The following is a 12,052-nucleotide window of genomic DNA, read 5'->3' as shown; positions in this document are numbered from 1 at the left end:
GAGGTTACTGAAGATATATTCAGTTTAGAAGAGATACGAATATTTGTATGAGATGAAATTGGTTCATTGGAGGTTGCTGAAGGTATATTCAGATCAGAATAGATAGGATCGTGTTGAAACTCTAAATGAGGAAACAAAAATGTAGGTACTTCAGAGTTAAGTGTGAGAGCTTTGAATGGAAAATTGGCTTCATGAAACACAACATTTCTGGAGATGAAAATTATGTTTGTGTTCAAGTCCATGAGTTTGTAACCTTTAACATCAGAGGGATATCCTAAAAATACATATTTAGTAGCCCTTGGATCAAACTTTTGTCTGTGATTAGTAAGTGTAGATGCAAAGCATAAGCAACCAAAAAATTTTAAATGAGAAAGATTAGGTGGTTTGTGAAATAACATTTCGAAAGGTGTTTTGTTTTGAAGAAGAGAGGTTGGAATTCAATTTATAATATGTGCTATAGTCAACACACAGTCACTCCAAAAAGGCAATAAGAGCCAAAAAAAGATAGACAAAGATTATAATCTTTGGTTAGTTTAAAAACAGATAAAAGATTGAATGAGAAACTAGGGACACACAAAAAATTGTTTAAATGTAATGTGCTAAAGATACTCACTATCCCAGTGTATGATGCTGGAACAGTTTGGCCATTAGGAAGATTAATAGAACTTGTAATTGGTGTAGGGGTAGAGGAATATGGAAGAGATGAACAAATCATATGATCTGTTGCACCAGTATCTAGGATCCAAGAAAAATTAGAATTTAACTTGGTATAGCATAATTACATTGAGTGAAACTGTTACCAGAAAAATTGAGGGGTAGCGACTAAATTCACAGCTACGATAGATGAATTGGTATTTTGGGTGGATGAATTTGAGTTGGCAAGTGCTAGAAGCTTATTAAACTCTTCAGCAGTTAAAGAAAACCTTTGGTTCTCATTACTATTTTGAATATAGACCTCTTCAGTTGAAATGACTACATGTGCAGAGGGAGGAATTCTTTTTCCCTTAGGTCCAGTCCATCCAGGGGGATAGTCATGCAATTGGAAACATTTGTCAATTGTATGACCATTGTGGCCACAATGAGTACAATGCAGTGAGAATTTTTTCGACTTTGGAGAACTTCGACTGAATATGCTCATGAGGCTGAGTAAATTGCTTTGCTAACAAAGCATGTGTTTCAGTACTTGCAGAATTGGTAAGTTGCCTCTGACTTTCTTCTTGAAGCAGTAAAGAAAACACTTTAGCCTCAAAGCAGTGGAATAACAAGCAATAATTGACTCCTTACTGAAGCATAGGAATCATTTAGGCCAACAAGAAACTTCAAGACATAATCCAACTGCTGTCGAAGTAGTAAAAAATTGAACAACTCACAAGTGAAAGAAGCCATCTTTCCACAGGTACACGTTGGGAATGGTCTGTAATTGACATATTCATCCCAAAGAGTCTTAAAGGCACTAAAATACTATGTAATTGATGATGAACCGTGGTGTAACACCCCGCTCCTTTCTGGCGAAAGCAAATTCAACTGCGAGCCTCGTTATGCGTGCCAAACCTCGATGGCGTGTCCCTAAAGATATTCTGTGCTTTCTAAAGTATGTTCAGTGTTTTAAATGCACTGAAAATATTTATATGTGGTATTTTCAGTATTATTGAACTAAGCTTGATTTTAAATAACACAATTATAATATTTTGAAGAGCTCCAAAAATATTATAATTGTTGAAAATCATTTTAATATCATTTTATTAAAATGATTTCAGTTATGTAAAATATTATGAGATTTGAATTATGTTTAAAATTCTGATTAATTAAATGGTTTTATTCTTTTAAAGATATTCAATAAGACTTCATCATTTTATTAATGATGAAGGAATATTATTTTATAAACTAAAGTTTAGTTTAAATAATATTCTATCTTAATTTCTCTCAGTGCTTTTAATTAAGTTAATGCTTACGCATTTTAAATCAGTGTTTTAATTTCCCATCGTAAGATCATTTTGAGGATCCCAAGATGAAGGTCTTGGATTAAATACCCAAGTCCCCTCTCTTTCTCTTTCACTTTTCCTTTCCCTCTCTCTCTCCTCCCTCTCCCTCACTCGTACGCTGCAAGCCCCCTCCCTCTCACCTGATTCTTCCTCAGCCCAGCCCGGCACCACCGTGCACCGCCCAACCTCACCACCGCCACCAACGGCCTCCTCTCATGCTAGCAAGCACCTTCTCACTACCAGCAAACCCCACCCAACCATCTCTCTCCTCCAACAGTAGCTCCACTGAAATGGATTTTACCCTTTCTCTCTCGTGCGCTGCCGTATGTGGCTACCCAAGCTACCGCACCTCCACCACCTCACAACGGCGACCACCTCTCACAAACCCAACCACCACGAACCTCCCTCTCCCTCTCCGTTGCACACACGCACACAACCCATAAATGGGTTTCACACAGTTCTACTGCCAACAACGGCCCTAGCGCTGCAGTGCATCAGTCATAGCCCCCACCGAACACCTCCCTTGACCACCATGACTCCTCCCCGAGCTCCTCTAAGCTAGCCAAGCCCTCTACCCCTCTCAAGCCCTCTCTCTCTCTCACGAACTCTCCCTCCACCTCAAGGCTAGATCCGCCGCCTCCAACCACCGTGGCGTCTCCCCAACTCCACCACAAGCTCCAGTGCACTTCCCTCAACTCCTCCATGGTCAGCCATAACTAGCCAAGCTCCCCCTCCATTTCCATGCTTTGAGACACACGGGTTTCCCTTGGAAACCCTCGGCTCCGCCACCCCATGCACCATGAGACCACCCTCAGCCTCCCTTGGCCTTTCTTAGCCTAGCCCTAAGCCCAAACTGCCACTTTATGTGGTGGACAACCACTGTACATGGGTTAGCCGCCACGTACCACCCTTCCAACATCATCAATTGTGACGATCAGTGAGCAACGCACTGGTTATCCCATCGATGGTATAACCCTCTATCTTTCATTATTTCTGTTATTTGTTGGTTGGTTAGATTGTGGACTGTGCTGTTAGTATTTGTGGAGTTCGTTGTGTAGTATGGAGATGTAATGTGCTGTGTAGTGAAGTGTTAGGCGTAGTTGGGAACTGTGCTGTGAAGTGTTGTGGTCTGTGATGTGAAGTGTGGTTGTGAAGTATGTGTTCTAGTGATGATGTGGTGTCGTGTGGATTGGGAAGAGAGTACACGTAAAGTGTACTCTTGTGGTGTAGTGTGGGATAAGGAGAGCATTTGTAAAATATACCCTCCTGGTGTAAGGTGGAATGGGAAGAGTACACGTGGAGTGTACTCTGTGAGGTGTAGTGTGTGTGAAGGGAGTAGACATGGAGTGTACTCCATGCGGTGGAGTGACGCACCATATGGCAGGTATGCCGTAGTGGTGATGGGTCGTACCGTGTATGAAGGGAGTACACATGGAGCGTACTCCATGAGACACAACGATACATCGTGTGGCGTGTCGTAAAGATAATGATGGTTGTGTGGTTGATGGGCATAGAGCGTGATGAGTAGTTTCGAGAACTGTGGAACAGTATCCCGAAGTAGCTGTGATGTGGCCTATAGTTTGAGGTGACAGGTGTTACCGTGTTTGACTTATGACTGGGAGTATGTGTGAAGTGACAGAACAAGTGTAAGAGTACGCAACGAAAGCATGACTGGGGAATGTCACGAAGTGACATGGTTACTGGCAGTTGTGCTTGTGATGGGTGAGGAGTTAATGTAGAAATGTCGTGGCAGAAACGTGACGAGATGTCATGATGTGACAGGAGTACGTGAGGGACCGTACTCACGATGAGTTAGGAGTAGCGTAGAAATGACGTAGCAGGATGTCAGATGACGTGACAAGGTCAGGTGTAGCTTGGGAGTAGTCTCGAGTTATATGACGTGACGTAAGGCATAGTTGTGAATGGAGTCTTGTCGTGTCAAGTGTTGGGTTGAACTGTCAAAAGAGATGGGTAGCATGAAGAGTCATGCTAACCGGGTTAACAGAAGGTTGGTATCGGAGTATGGCACTTGTCCCTACGAGCATGTGATCAACGTGTTATATGTTGGTCTTAGGTAATGAAGGGGTAAGGTACATATGTAATCTGTTGAGACACATGTGCCGGACGGATTCACCATATGTAATGGGTAATCTGTCATAAACACAGGCACACGGTGCTTAAGCCTCAGAGTTGGCTTAGAGCCGTGTGACGTGTATGAATGGGAATGAGGATTAGTGTAAGCTAAGGTGCATGGAGGTAGTGACAGGTGTATTGTCTAGGATTGGGATGCATGACTCCATCAGTTGGAATCATGCGTCGGAATGTGGTCAATAGGAAGAGTAAGATGAAGGTCTTAGTGTCTTAATCCTAAGATAAATCATGGGTTCACTTTAGTAGATGAGCACTCGAGGTAAGACTTTGAGTTTGGAAGATGTAGTGACCGTAAGTAGATCTCAAAGGTTTTAACATAGTAAAAGGCACGTAAGAGCACGAGATAGAAGGAGAGTGTTCCAAGTGAATTGTAGTTTATGTCTTCTAAGTTTAGTTGCTTATGCATTAGATAAAGAATGACGTCGAGTTTATGTGTATACATGTAAGTTGCCATCTGACACGCACATGAATGGACTGCATGATATGAAAGTAGCATGAACTCCAGGTAAGTATTATGTTTATACTCTTCTAGAGTTTTCTAAGATACACGAAATGAAAATGAAATGCTTTTCCCTTACGATGCCTTACGAAACGACATGAAAGATGTTTTACGAAAGCATGCTAAGTGTTCAAAGGTATGTATGTAGAGCCCTCCTTGGCAATCCCTTTTTATGCAACCAAAGTATTAATTGTACGCATGTGAATGGATGACTATAAGTAGTATCTATTGTATGTATTTTCCACGAAAATAAATGTTGAGGCTTATGCCTCGAACTTTAACTGATGCTCTGGCTGACACGAAGAAAGTGTTTTAAACGTCCCTATGAACTGATGTTTTAAGGATGCTATGAACTGATGCTTTAAATGATGCCATGAAAGATGGTATTTAAGCCCATGCTCTTAAATGATGTTTTTCCATGAATGAATTGCTAAATGAAAAGAACTGAAAAAGAAAGGATTGAACTGAAAGAAAATGACTGAATGTTTAATGTATGAAAATATGTAACGACCATATGAATGAATGAAAAGGGTACCAATGGACTGGGCAGATTGCAATGCTAGGTAGGTAGTACTGGTAGTGCACCCAGTGCTGCCCCTAACGGAAAAGGGATTCCCAACCCGTGGCCACCGGCGGAGTCCGAGTCCAAAAAATCACTAACCCCAACACACGGGGCGTAACAATGTGTACCGGCCAATGAAAATGATAAAAAAGAATGTATGAATACATGAATGTATCGAACTCTTGAAGAAATGAAGGCACTGATGGGAGCTACGTTTCACGAAAAGAAAATATTTTTTAAAGAAAAACCCCGTCTAGTGATGTTTTCAAACAAACGCATGTATACATGTACGTATAGTATGTATGGAATGATGAATGCATGAATGACAACCTATGTTATTATATTTTAACTGTATGAAGTAATGCTTACAAGTCATCGACTCATTTTAGTTTTTATGTATGCCCCTCCCCCCAAAGGAACTAAATGAGCAGTACTTGTCAGGACGGACACGGCCCAGAAGGAAGAGCACGGAAGTCTAGGCATGAGAGTTTTAACTGTATAAGAGGTTTTTTTATCTTAAGACTAATGTTTTTCGCTGTAAACCTCTTTTATTCTCTAAGCACATTTTATTTTATAACGTCAAGTCTTGCATCCTGGGTATGGAAGCAAAAGTTTTAAAACGAACGGTAATTCCCGTTATCTTTTCTAAAATCACTTTATAAAAAGTCTCACCACAAGGACGGGCGTTACACTTGGTTTATACAACTTAGAGATTTTTCAAGATGAAAAACTCTTAGGCCATCACTTCTAAAATATCTAGTTTTTAACTCATTCTAGAGATCTACAACAGATGCAACATAAAACAAGTTATTTCTTATGTCTTTAGAAATGGAATTCATAAGTCAAGAAAGTACCAAGTTGTTGGCACACAACCAAGAAATGTGATTAACATGCTGATCAGTAGAAGGAGCAATGATCGAACCATCAATAAAAGCTATCTTGTTTTTGAAAATCAAGGCTATGGTGATTGATCGACCCCAAGCAATGTAGTTGTCTCCCACAAAAATTTCTGAGACGAGAAGAGCACCAGGATTGTCACTTGGATGCAGATAATAAGGACTAGAAGAATCATCTGAGGGATTTATGAGAGAATGAGGAGAAGTGGCAGAATTGACAGAATCCATTTCGAAAATCTATCCAAGAAAGTGCAAGAAAGGAAAGAAGAAGAACTCTGCAAGAAAGGAATACATATTGCAAGAATTTCAAAGTTTTTAGAGATGAGAAGATGAAGATGAATTTGCAGAAGCAAGAGATTTCAATCTGATACCATGTTGATTTTTTGATGAGCACAAAGTGTAACTCTAGAATAGAAACAAAGGAAGGAGAAAATGAAAACCATTTTTGGATAATATGATGAATTTACAACGAGTGAACTAGTCTTTATATACACTTGAAGAAATAACAGAAAAAATAACTGAAATAACAGAATTACAAATTCTGATTTGCTTTCTCTGTTTTTAGTTTTTCCTCCTTCGATTTTAATTCCATTTTGTCAATATGAGAGGTTAGACTCCAACAACTGGTCCGCCTACAGTTGAAAGAATCAAATTTTGGTGGAATGAAATGGTCTGATATTTCAGCACCGCGTAGGGTTTCCTTCTCAATGATCTCCTCGTTATAAATACCGTAATGCCAAATTGACCTTAATGGTTCAAGTTTTAGCAGTCAAAGTACCCCTTTCTTCATCATTTACTAACTGACGAGCTACGTACTATATGAACTCGTGTTCAAAAAAGTAAATATTAGTACTACTAATTGCCTCTTTCAATTTCCCGTACCTTCTATACAATAACTACATGGAAAGCTATATGCTGAGTTACAAGTGGACCCAGTCACTCTTCGATCCTTGGCCTTGAGCTTTTACTTCTTTTTTTTTTTTTGACAAAAAGCTACTTTTATTTTTTAAAAAAATAAAAGAAAAAATGATCTTCAGGCTTTTTAAGTTTCGTAAAAAAATAAAAAAAAAAATTGATTTCCGCAACAACTTAATTATAAAAATCGGGTATACATCACCTCCCAGCAAGAGGAGGTGGCGCAATTCTCAATTTATAAGTATCTGGGGTTCATATTATAGATTTTAGTGCAAATAAAACTCATCGATCTTTACAAATATGAAAAGTATTTTTTAACTCAGTTATGATTCATGAAATGTAATTATTCTTTAATGGAAACTCCATAAGAAAGTAAAGAAAAAAAAAAGACCGGGGTCATTAGTGTGTTCTATTAGTTTAAGCAGATGGAAAGAACTATATTTAATTATTTGTATTATATTCTTAATACTTCTCCTTGCAAGTGGGCCAGAGTCTCTTTCAATGAGTGGGTCCAATATGTAAAATATTTACTTAATGGGTAGATCAATGTAGAGTCGAGATTCGAACTCAAAACCTATATTCTGATACCATGTGAAATCATCATTTATCCTAAAAATTAAAACATTCGAAAAAATGTAAATTTTAATATATATATATATATATATATATATTAAAGAAAATTGTCATCATTTATTCATCAAGAAACTTACATACATAATTGGATACATTCTGGGATGTCCCCATATCAAACATGACATCATAAACTAAAATAATGCATTTGGAGTTCTACTAATACACTATTTCATTTTGTTGTTGGTCTGGTATTCACTACTAGTGCTAATACTCTCTACAGGCAAAAGGCCAAGAGACAACACTCTCTACCTAAACAGAGATTCAAGCTCACACTTCATAGTAGAAGAGGGCTGGAAGACTAAACATCTTCAGACAAAAGTCCGAGAGACGGACTTTTTTTTTATTTTAATTAACAATAAGGAAACCAAAAGGGAAATTAGTAAAATAGATACGAAAAAAGAACGGATTTTAGTTTGGACCAACTCAGGTAGACTTTAGAATCTGTGATGGCACATGAAGGCAACACACTTGTCTCTTTTCAGCCACAAAGGTTAGATTTGAATTAGATCTAGTGGTGCTGATTTTAGTGATTTGGCGTGTGAGGACCACATGCGGTACTGAGTTTTGCAAAACTGCCACTTTCTTCTGAACAATTTGCGGTCTGGGAGTTCACTTGTACAGCGCGTATGTCCCTCGGTAGTTGTCAGAACTCTATAAATCTATCTTTTTTAGCCTTGAAGCAAAATAAAACTAAGCAAAAAAAAACAACCTTGATAGATAAGGTGGGTGGATGGAGGAAAGATTGAAAGGAGAGGGAGAAGGAGCTTCCTTCTCTGATGAAAATCAGATTTAAAACTCTTGATCTTTTACTATTAAAAGTTTTAAGGCCAGAATTAAAAATTTGAAAGCCATGCCGTTTTCTTTTGCAAAATCGAAAACCAAGGTTATCATGGAAGATATATTGCATACATTTACTTAATTTGGTGATACAATTTGTTTTTCCTCTCAAGAAGTTGGGAACACTATAAATAAAAATATATATTATTTTTTAATAATATACGGTCATAGCTATTTGAAAATTCATAGAGTTGAAAAATGTGACAATGACATAAATAAGCATGTTAGATTTTTTAAAGTTAAAAAAGGATAAGGATATGGACATCTATCTTCTCCTCACATATTGCATGTACGTGTTTCTCTAAAATATTCAGCATAGATCACAGGAAACTCATCATGTCTATTAAGGATTATATACACTTATGACCAGCTGCATGCATGCATGGCTACACCCATGCATTCGTTTCTTAAATTAGATAGGATCATGTGGTCATAATCCAATCGGTTTTGACCAAACCGGTCGGGACGTACATTTTATTAATTCTTTTACTTTTCTAATGTGACAAAGTTAAAATCAAAAGCCCCAACTAATTAAGTTGTTTCTTCGTTACTTTTGAAATCAATGCTTCATATATACTATATCCTTAATACTTAAAATAATAATATATGATATTAGATTTGTGGTCCCGGTGGTGCCAACTAGTTGGAATACTATATATATATATATATATATGCCCTGAAAGCAACTTGTAATTTTGTCATTTTGTATTAAATACTTTTTATCTTTATGAGAAATTAACGTAATCATGCATTTAGGTACTATATATGTTGTGTTTGGTAAATGAAGTAATCTTAAATCACTTCACTACTATTTACAAATTGTTCATTATTATTTATTTATTATTATTCATCAATCATCGTAGGCCAAGTACCTCAATATCTAAACTTAGCCTTAATTTCATAAATTATTTTCGCAATCGCTAATATTGGAATCGGACGTCCGAACTGAAGGATTGAACTTTTCCAATTTAATGATTATGATCATATATAGATCGAGAATGGAAACTTCAAATTGTCACTCGGTACTAACCCACCGTTACACTAAGATAATCACAATTCCTAAGATTGATAATTATCTGAATTAATTCATAATCCTAATATAGTTCATGTGAGTTTGCATGTTAAATGTGTTTATTTTGATGCATTAAGGAGTAAGATCATCTTTTAGATCATATCATCGGGTGTGTAGAGTGATCATTAGTGTGGGGCCATGATTTACCAAGATTGAACTCTTGGAGTTCTTCATTTGACTTATTGTTTGGTACTGCATCATCTACTAAGTTTAAATTAGTGAAATTTGGCCAGTAACCCATGTGCATGTACTTTGTAGTGATATATATATATATATATATATATATATATACAGAGATGTTGCTAATTATTATTAGAGCACTGATCAAATAATGCTTTATATGCCTGGAATGTTAATTACATAAGTACGTCTGGAAAAGTCCTTCATCTACACTACTCGTTTTGCTTTGCAAATGATAACACATAAGAAATGGAACGACTTAATTAATTATGGCATTTTTTTACCAAAAGAAACAAAAGAAAATGAATAGATTTGCTGACAACTTAGTTGACAACACTGCAAAGTTTTCGTATCTGTCCTTGAGAACCCGTGATGGGCTCGATATCTCCCATTCTGACCATAGCAGCAGCGAAATCATTTTTGAAAGTTGAAGGGCTCTTGCTATACTCTGTAACAATGCTGTCTGTGGATCCTCCACTAAATAGTATTTGATCAGATTCGAGAAGACCCTTCTTCTGAATGAGATTCTTAAAGTAATTATTATCAAAAGAATTGGGTGTCACCAAATCAAGCGGTGCTATCTTCTCGTCGTCGGTACCTATAGCAAGTGAACACTTGCGCTTTCTAGTGCTAGCAAACCCAGTATCGATATCACTTGCATTGTTGTGAATCCTATCGCGGAAGGTCACACATCTTGCTTGCCCAATTGTATGCGATCCTGCAATATTTCATAGAAAACGCTACTGTTTAGTGATGCTGCCCTTGCATGCATGTTGTCGTGATAATTAAAATTTCCATCCTTTTACTATACATATATATTATATAGTAGTAACTAATTAGGCTCAAACCTGAAAGGGCGACCATGTCTCTTTCACTCAAACCTTTCTCCCGAAACAAGGAAGTCAATCTGTCAAGGTCATCCGTAAACTTTGGAAGGTTGGTCTCGGTTAGGCTGAGCCTTGCTGTGGTAGAGTCTCTTCTTCCAAGCTTCACCGTCCATGATGGTCCACCGACCTAATTTTGTTGTAGAAAAGATCAAGTTATTTACTAATACGTCATGAATGCTCTGGAGAGAATTAATACTAGTTGAGAAAGGTACTAGCTAGTGACTCACAGCGACAGATGCATCCCCAGCTACAACTGCTAGAATATCTGCACATGATACAACGCCAGGACAAACGTTCTCCACTTTAGACTTGATTTCATCTATGACTCCATATCCTCTCAATGAACCAGCATTGGTTGGCGCTGTTTTCTCACCCAATATTGAGGGAGTATCATCAAGTAGAATTGATGCATCGCAACCCTACATGAATAAGATGATTCATAATAATTATGTTATCTATTACTCGTGCCCGGATCATGGTATGGAAAACTTAATTTAAGTGTCTTACAAGGTTTATATACCTGAACAAAACAATCATGGAAATGAAGTCGAATGAGCGATGCCGCCATTCTACGCTCACGAGAAACGGCGCTTCTACTGGCTGTTCGGATCGTGCTAAGTGCTTTCGGACATGTGTTGTCATAAAATGTAGAGGATAGTTGTGCTTCGCATGTCATGCTTGAGATAAACAAGAATAGAGCAAGAATCAAGCATGCCCAGGTAGCAGTAGAACCCATGTTCGATGATTTGTTTCTTCACAGATGAAAACCGAAATAGTCTTGTTTATGATAGTGCTGGAGTATACAGCTCAATTATAGAAACTGAATGGAGATGAGTACCGAGAGGAGATCAACGTATTGGAGCTAAATATTTCAAGGTGGGATGCGAAGCACAAGGCTGATCCTATTGTATATATAGTGCTAATAACTAAAGCAAATCATGAACCGCCTTGTTACAGTCTCATCAGACGCCTACATATGGACCAAGCAATTCAAAGCTGGAGTTGTAGTACAGCCTCCAGGCTAGGCTCCATGCATGAAATGGTCACCTAGCGTACCTTGTTTTTCTCTACAATTAATTAATGCCCCATACGTACGACGTACGTATGCTTTATTGGAAATAATCAAATCTTGGCTGCAGGATCAATATTAAATGGTCTGATATTTCAGCACCGCGCAAGGTTTCGTTCCCACCCTCATAAATACCGTAACGCCGAATTGGCCTTCATATATGATTCAAGTTTTATTAGTATGTATGTATATATATTTATATGTATATATATTTTGTCATCTTCTATCTCAATTTGAATACAGTCTAATTAATATATATATATATATGTATATATATGTTTTTTGTTTTTCCTTTCAAGCTGGAAACTTGAATAAAAATGTGACAATTAATGACATAAAAATGTTGAGAGTTTTTAAAGTTAGAAAAGG

At 37.5% G+C, this 12,052-nt stretch overlaps 1 protein-coding gene across 1 annotated transcript; it reads right to left on the bottom strand.

Annotated features, from left to right (window-relative positions):
• Positions 1 to 10,032: 10,032 nt before the first annotated feature.
• LOC121255955 (lignin-forming anionic peroxidase-like) lies at positions 10,033 to 11,475 on the bottom strand. Its single transcript, XM_041156524.1, has 4 exons — positions 11,135 to 11,475; positions 10,842 to 11,033; positions 10,576 to 10,741; positions 10,033 to 10,445 (listed from the first exon to the last, which is right to left on the bottom strand). Exons 1-4 carry the CDS (start codon positions 11,348 to 11,350, stop codon positions 10,051 to 10,053), a joined length of 969 nt encoding a protein of 322 aa, XP_041012458.1. The 5' UTR covers positions 11,351 to 11,475; the 3' UTR covers positions 10,033 to 10,050.
• Positions 11,476 to 12,052: the final 577 nt, after the last annotated feature.

Source organism: Juglans microcarpa x Juglans regia, chromosome 3D (genome assembly GCF_004785595.1).
Source record: "Juglans microcarpa x Juglans regia isolate MS1-56 chromosome 3D, Jm3101_v1.0, whole genome shotgun sequence".
Lineage (NCBI taxonomy): Eukaryota > Viridiplantae > Streptophyta > Magnoliopsida > Fagales > Juglandaceae > Juglans > Juglans microcarpa x Juglans regia.
Note: the sequence above shows the minus strand (reverse complement) of the source record. Positions and strands in the feature narration are given on the sequence as shown.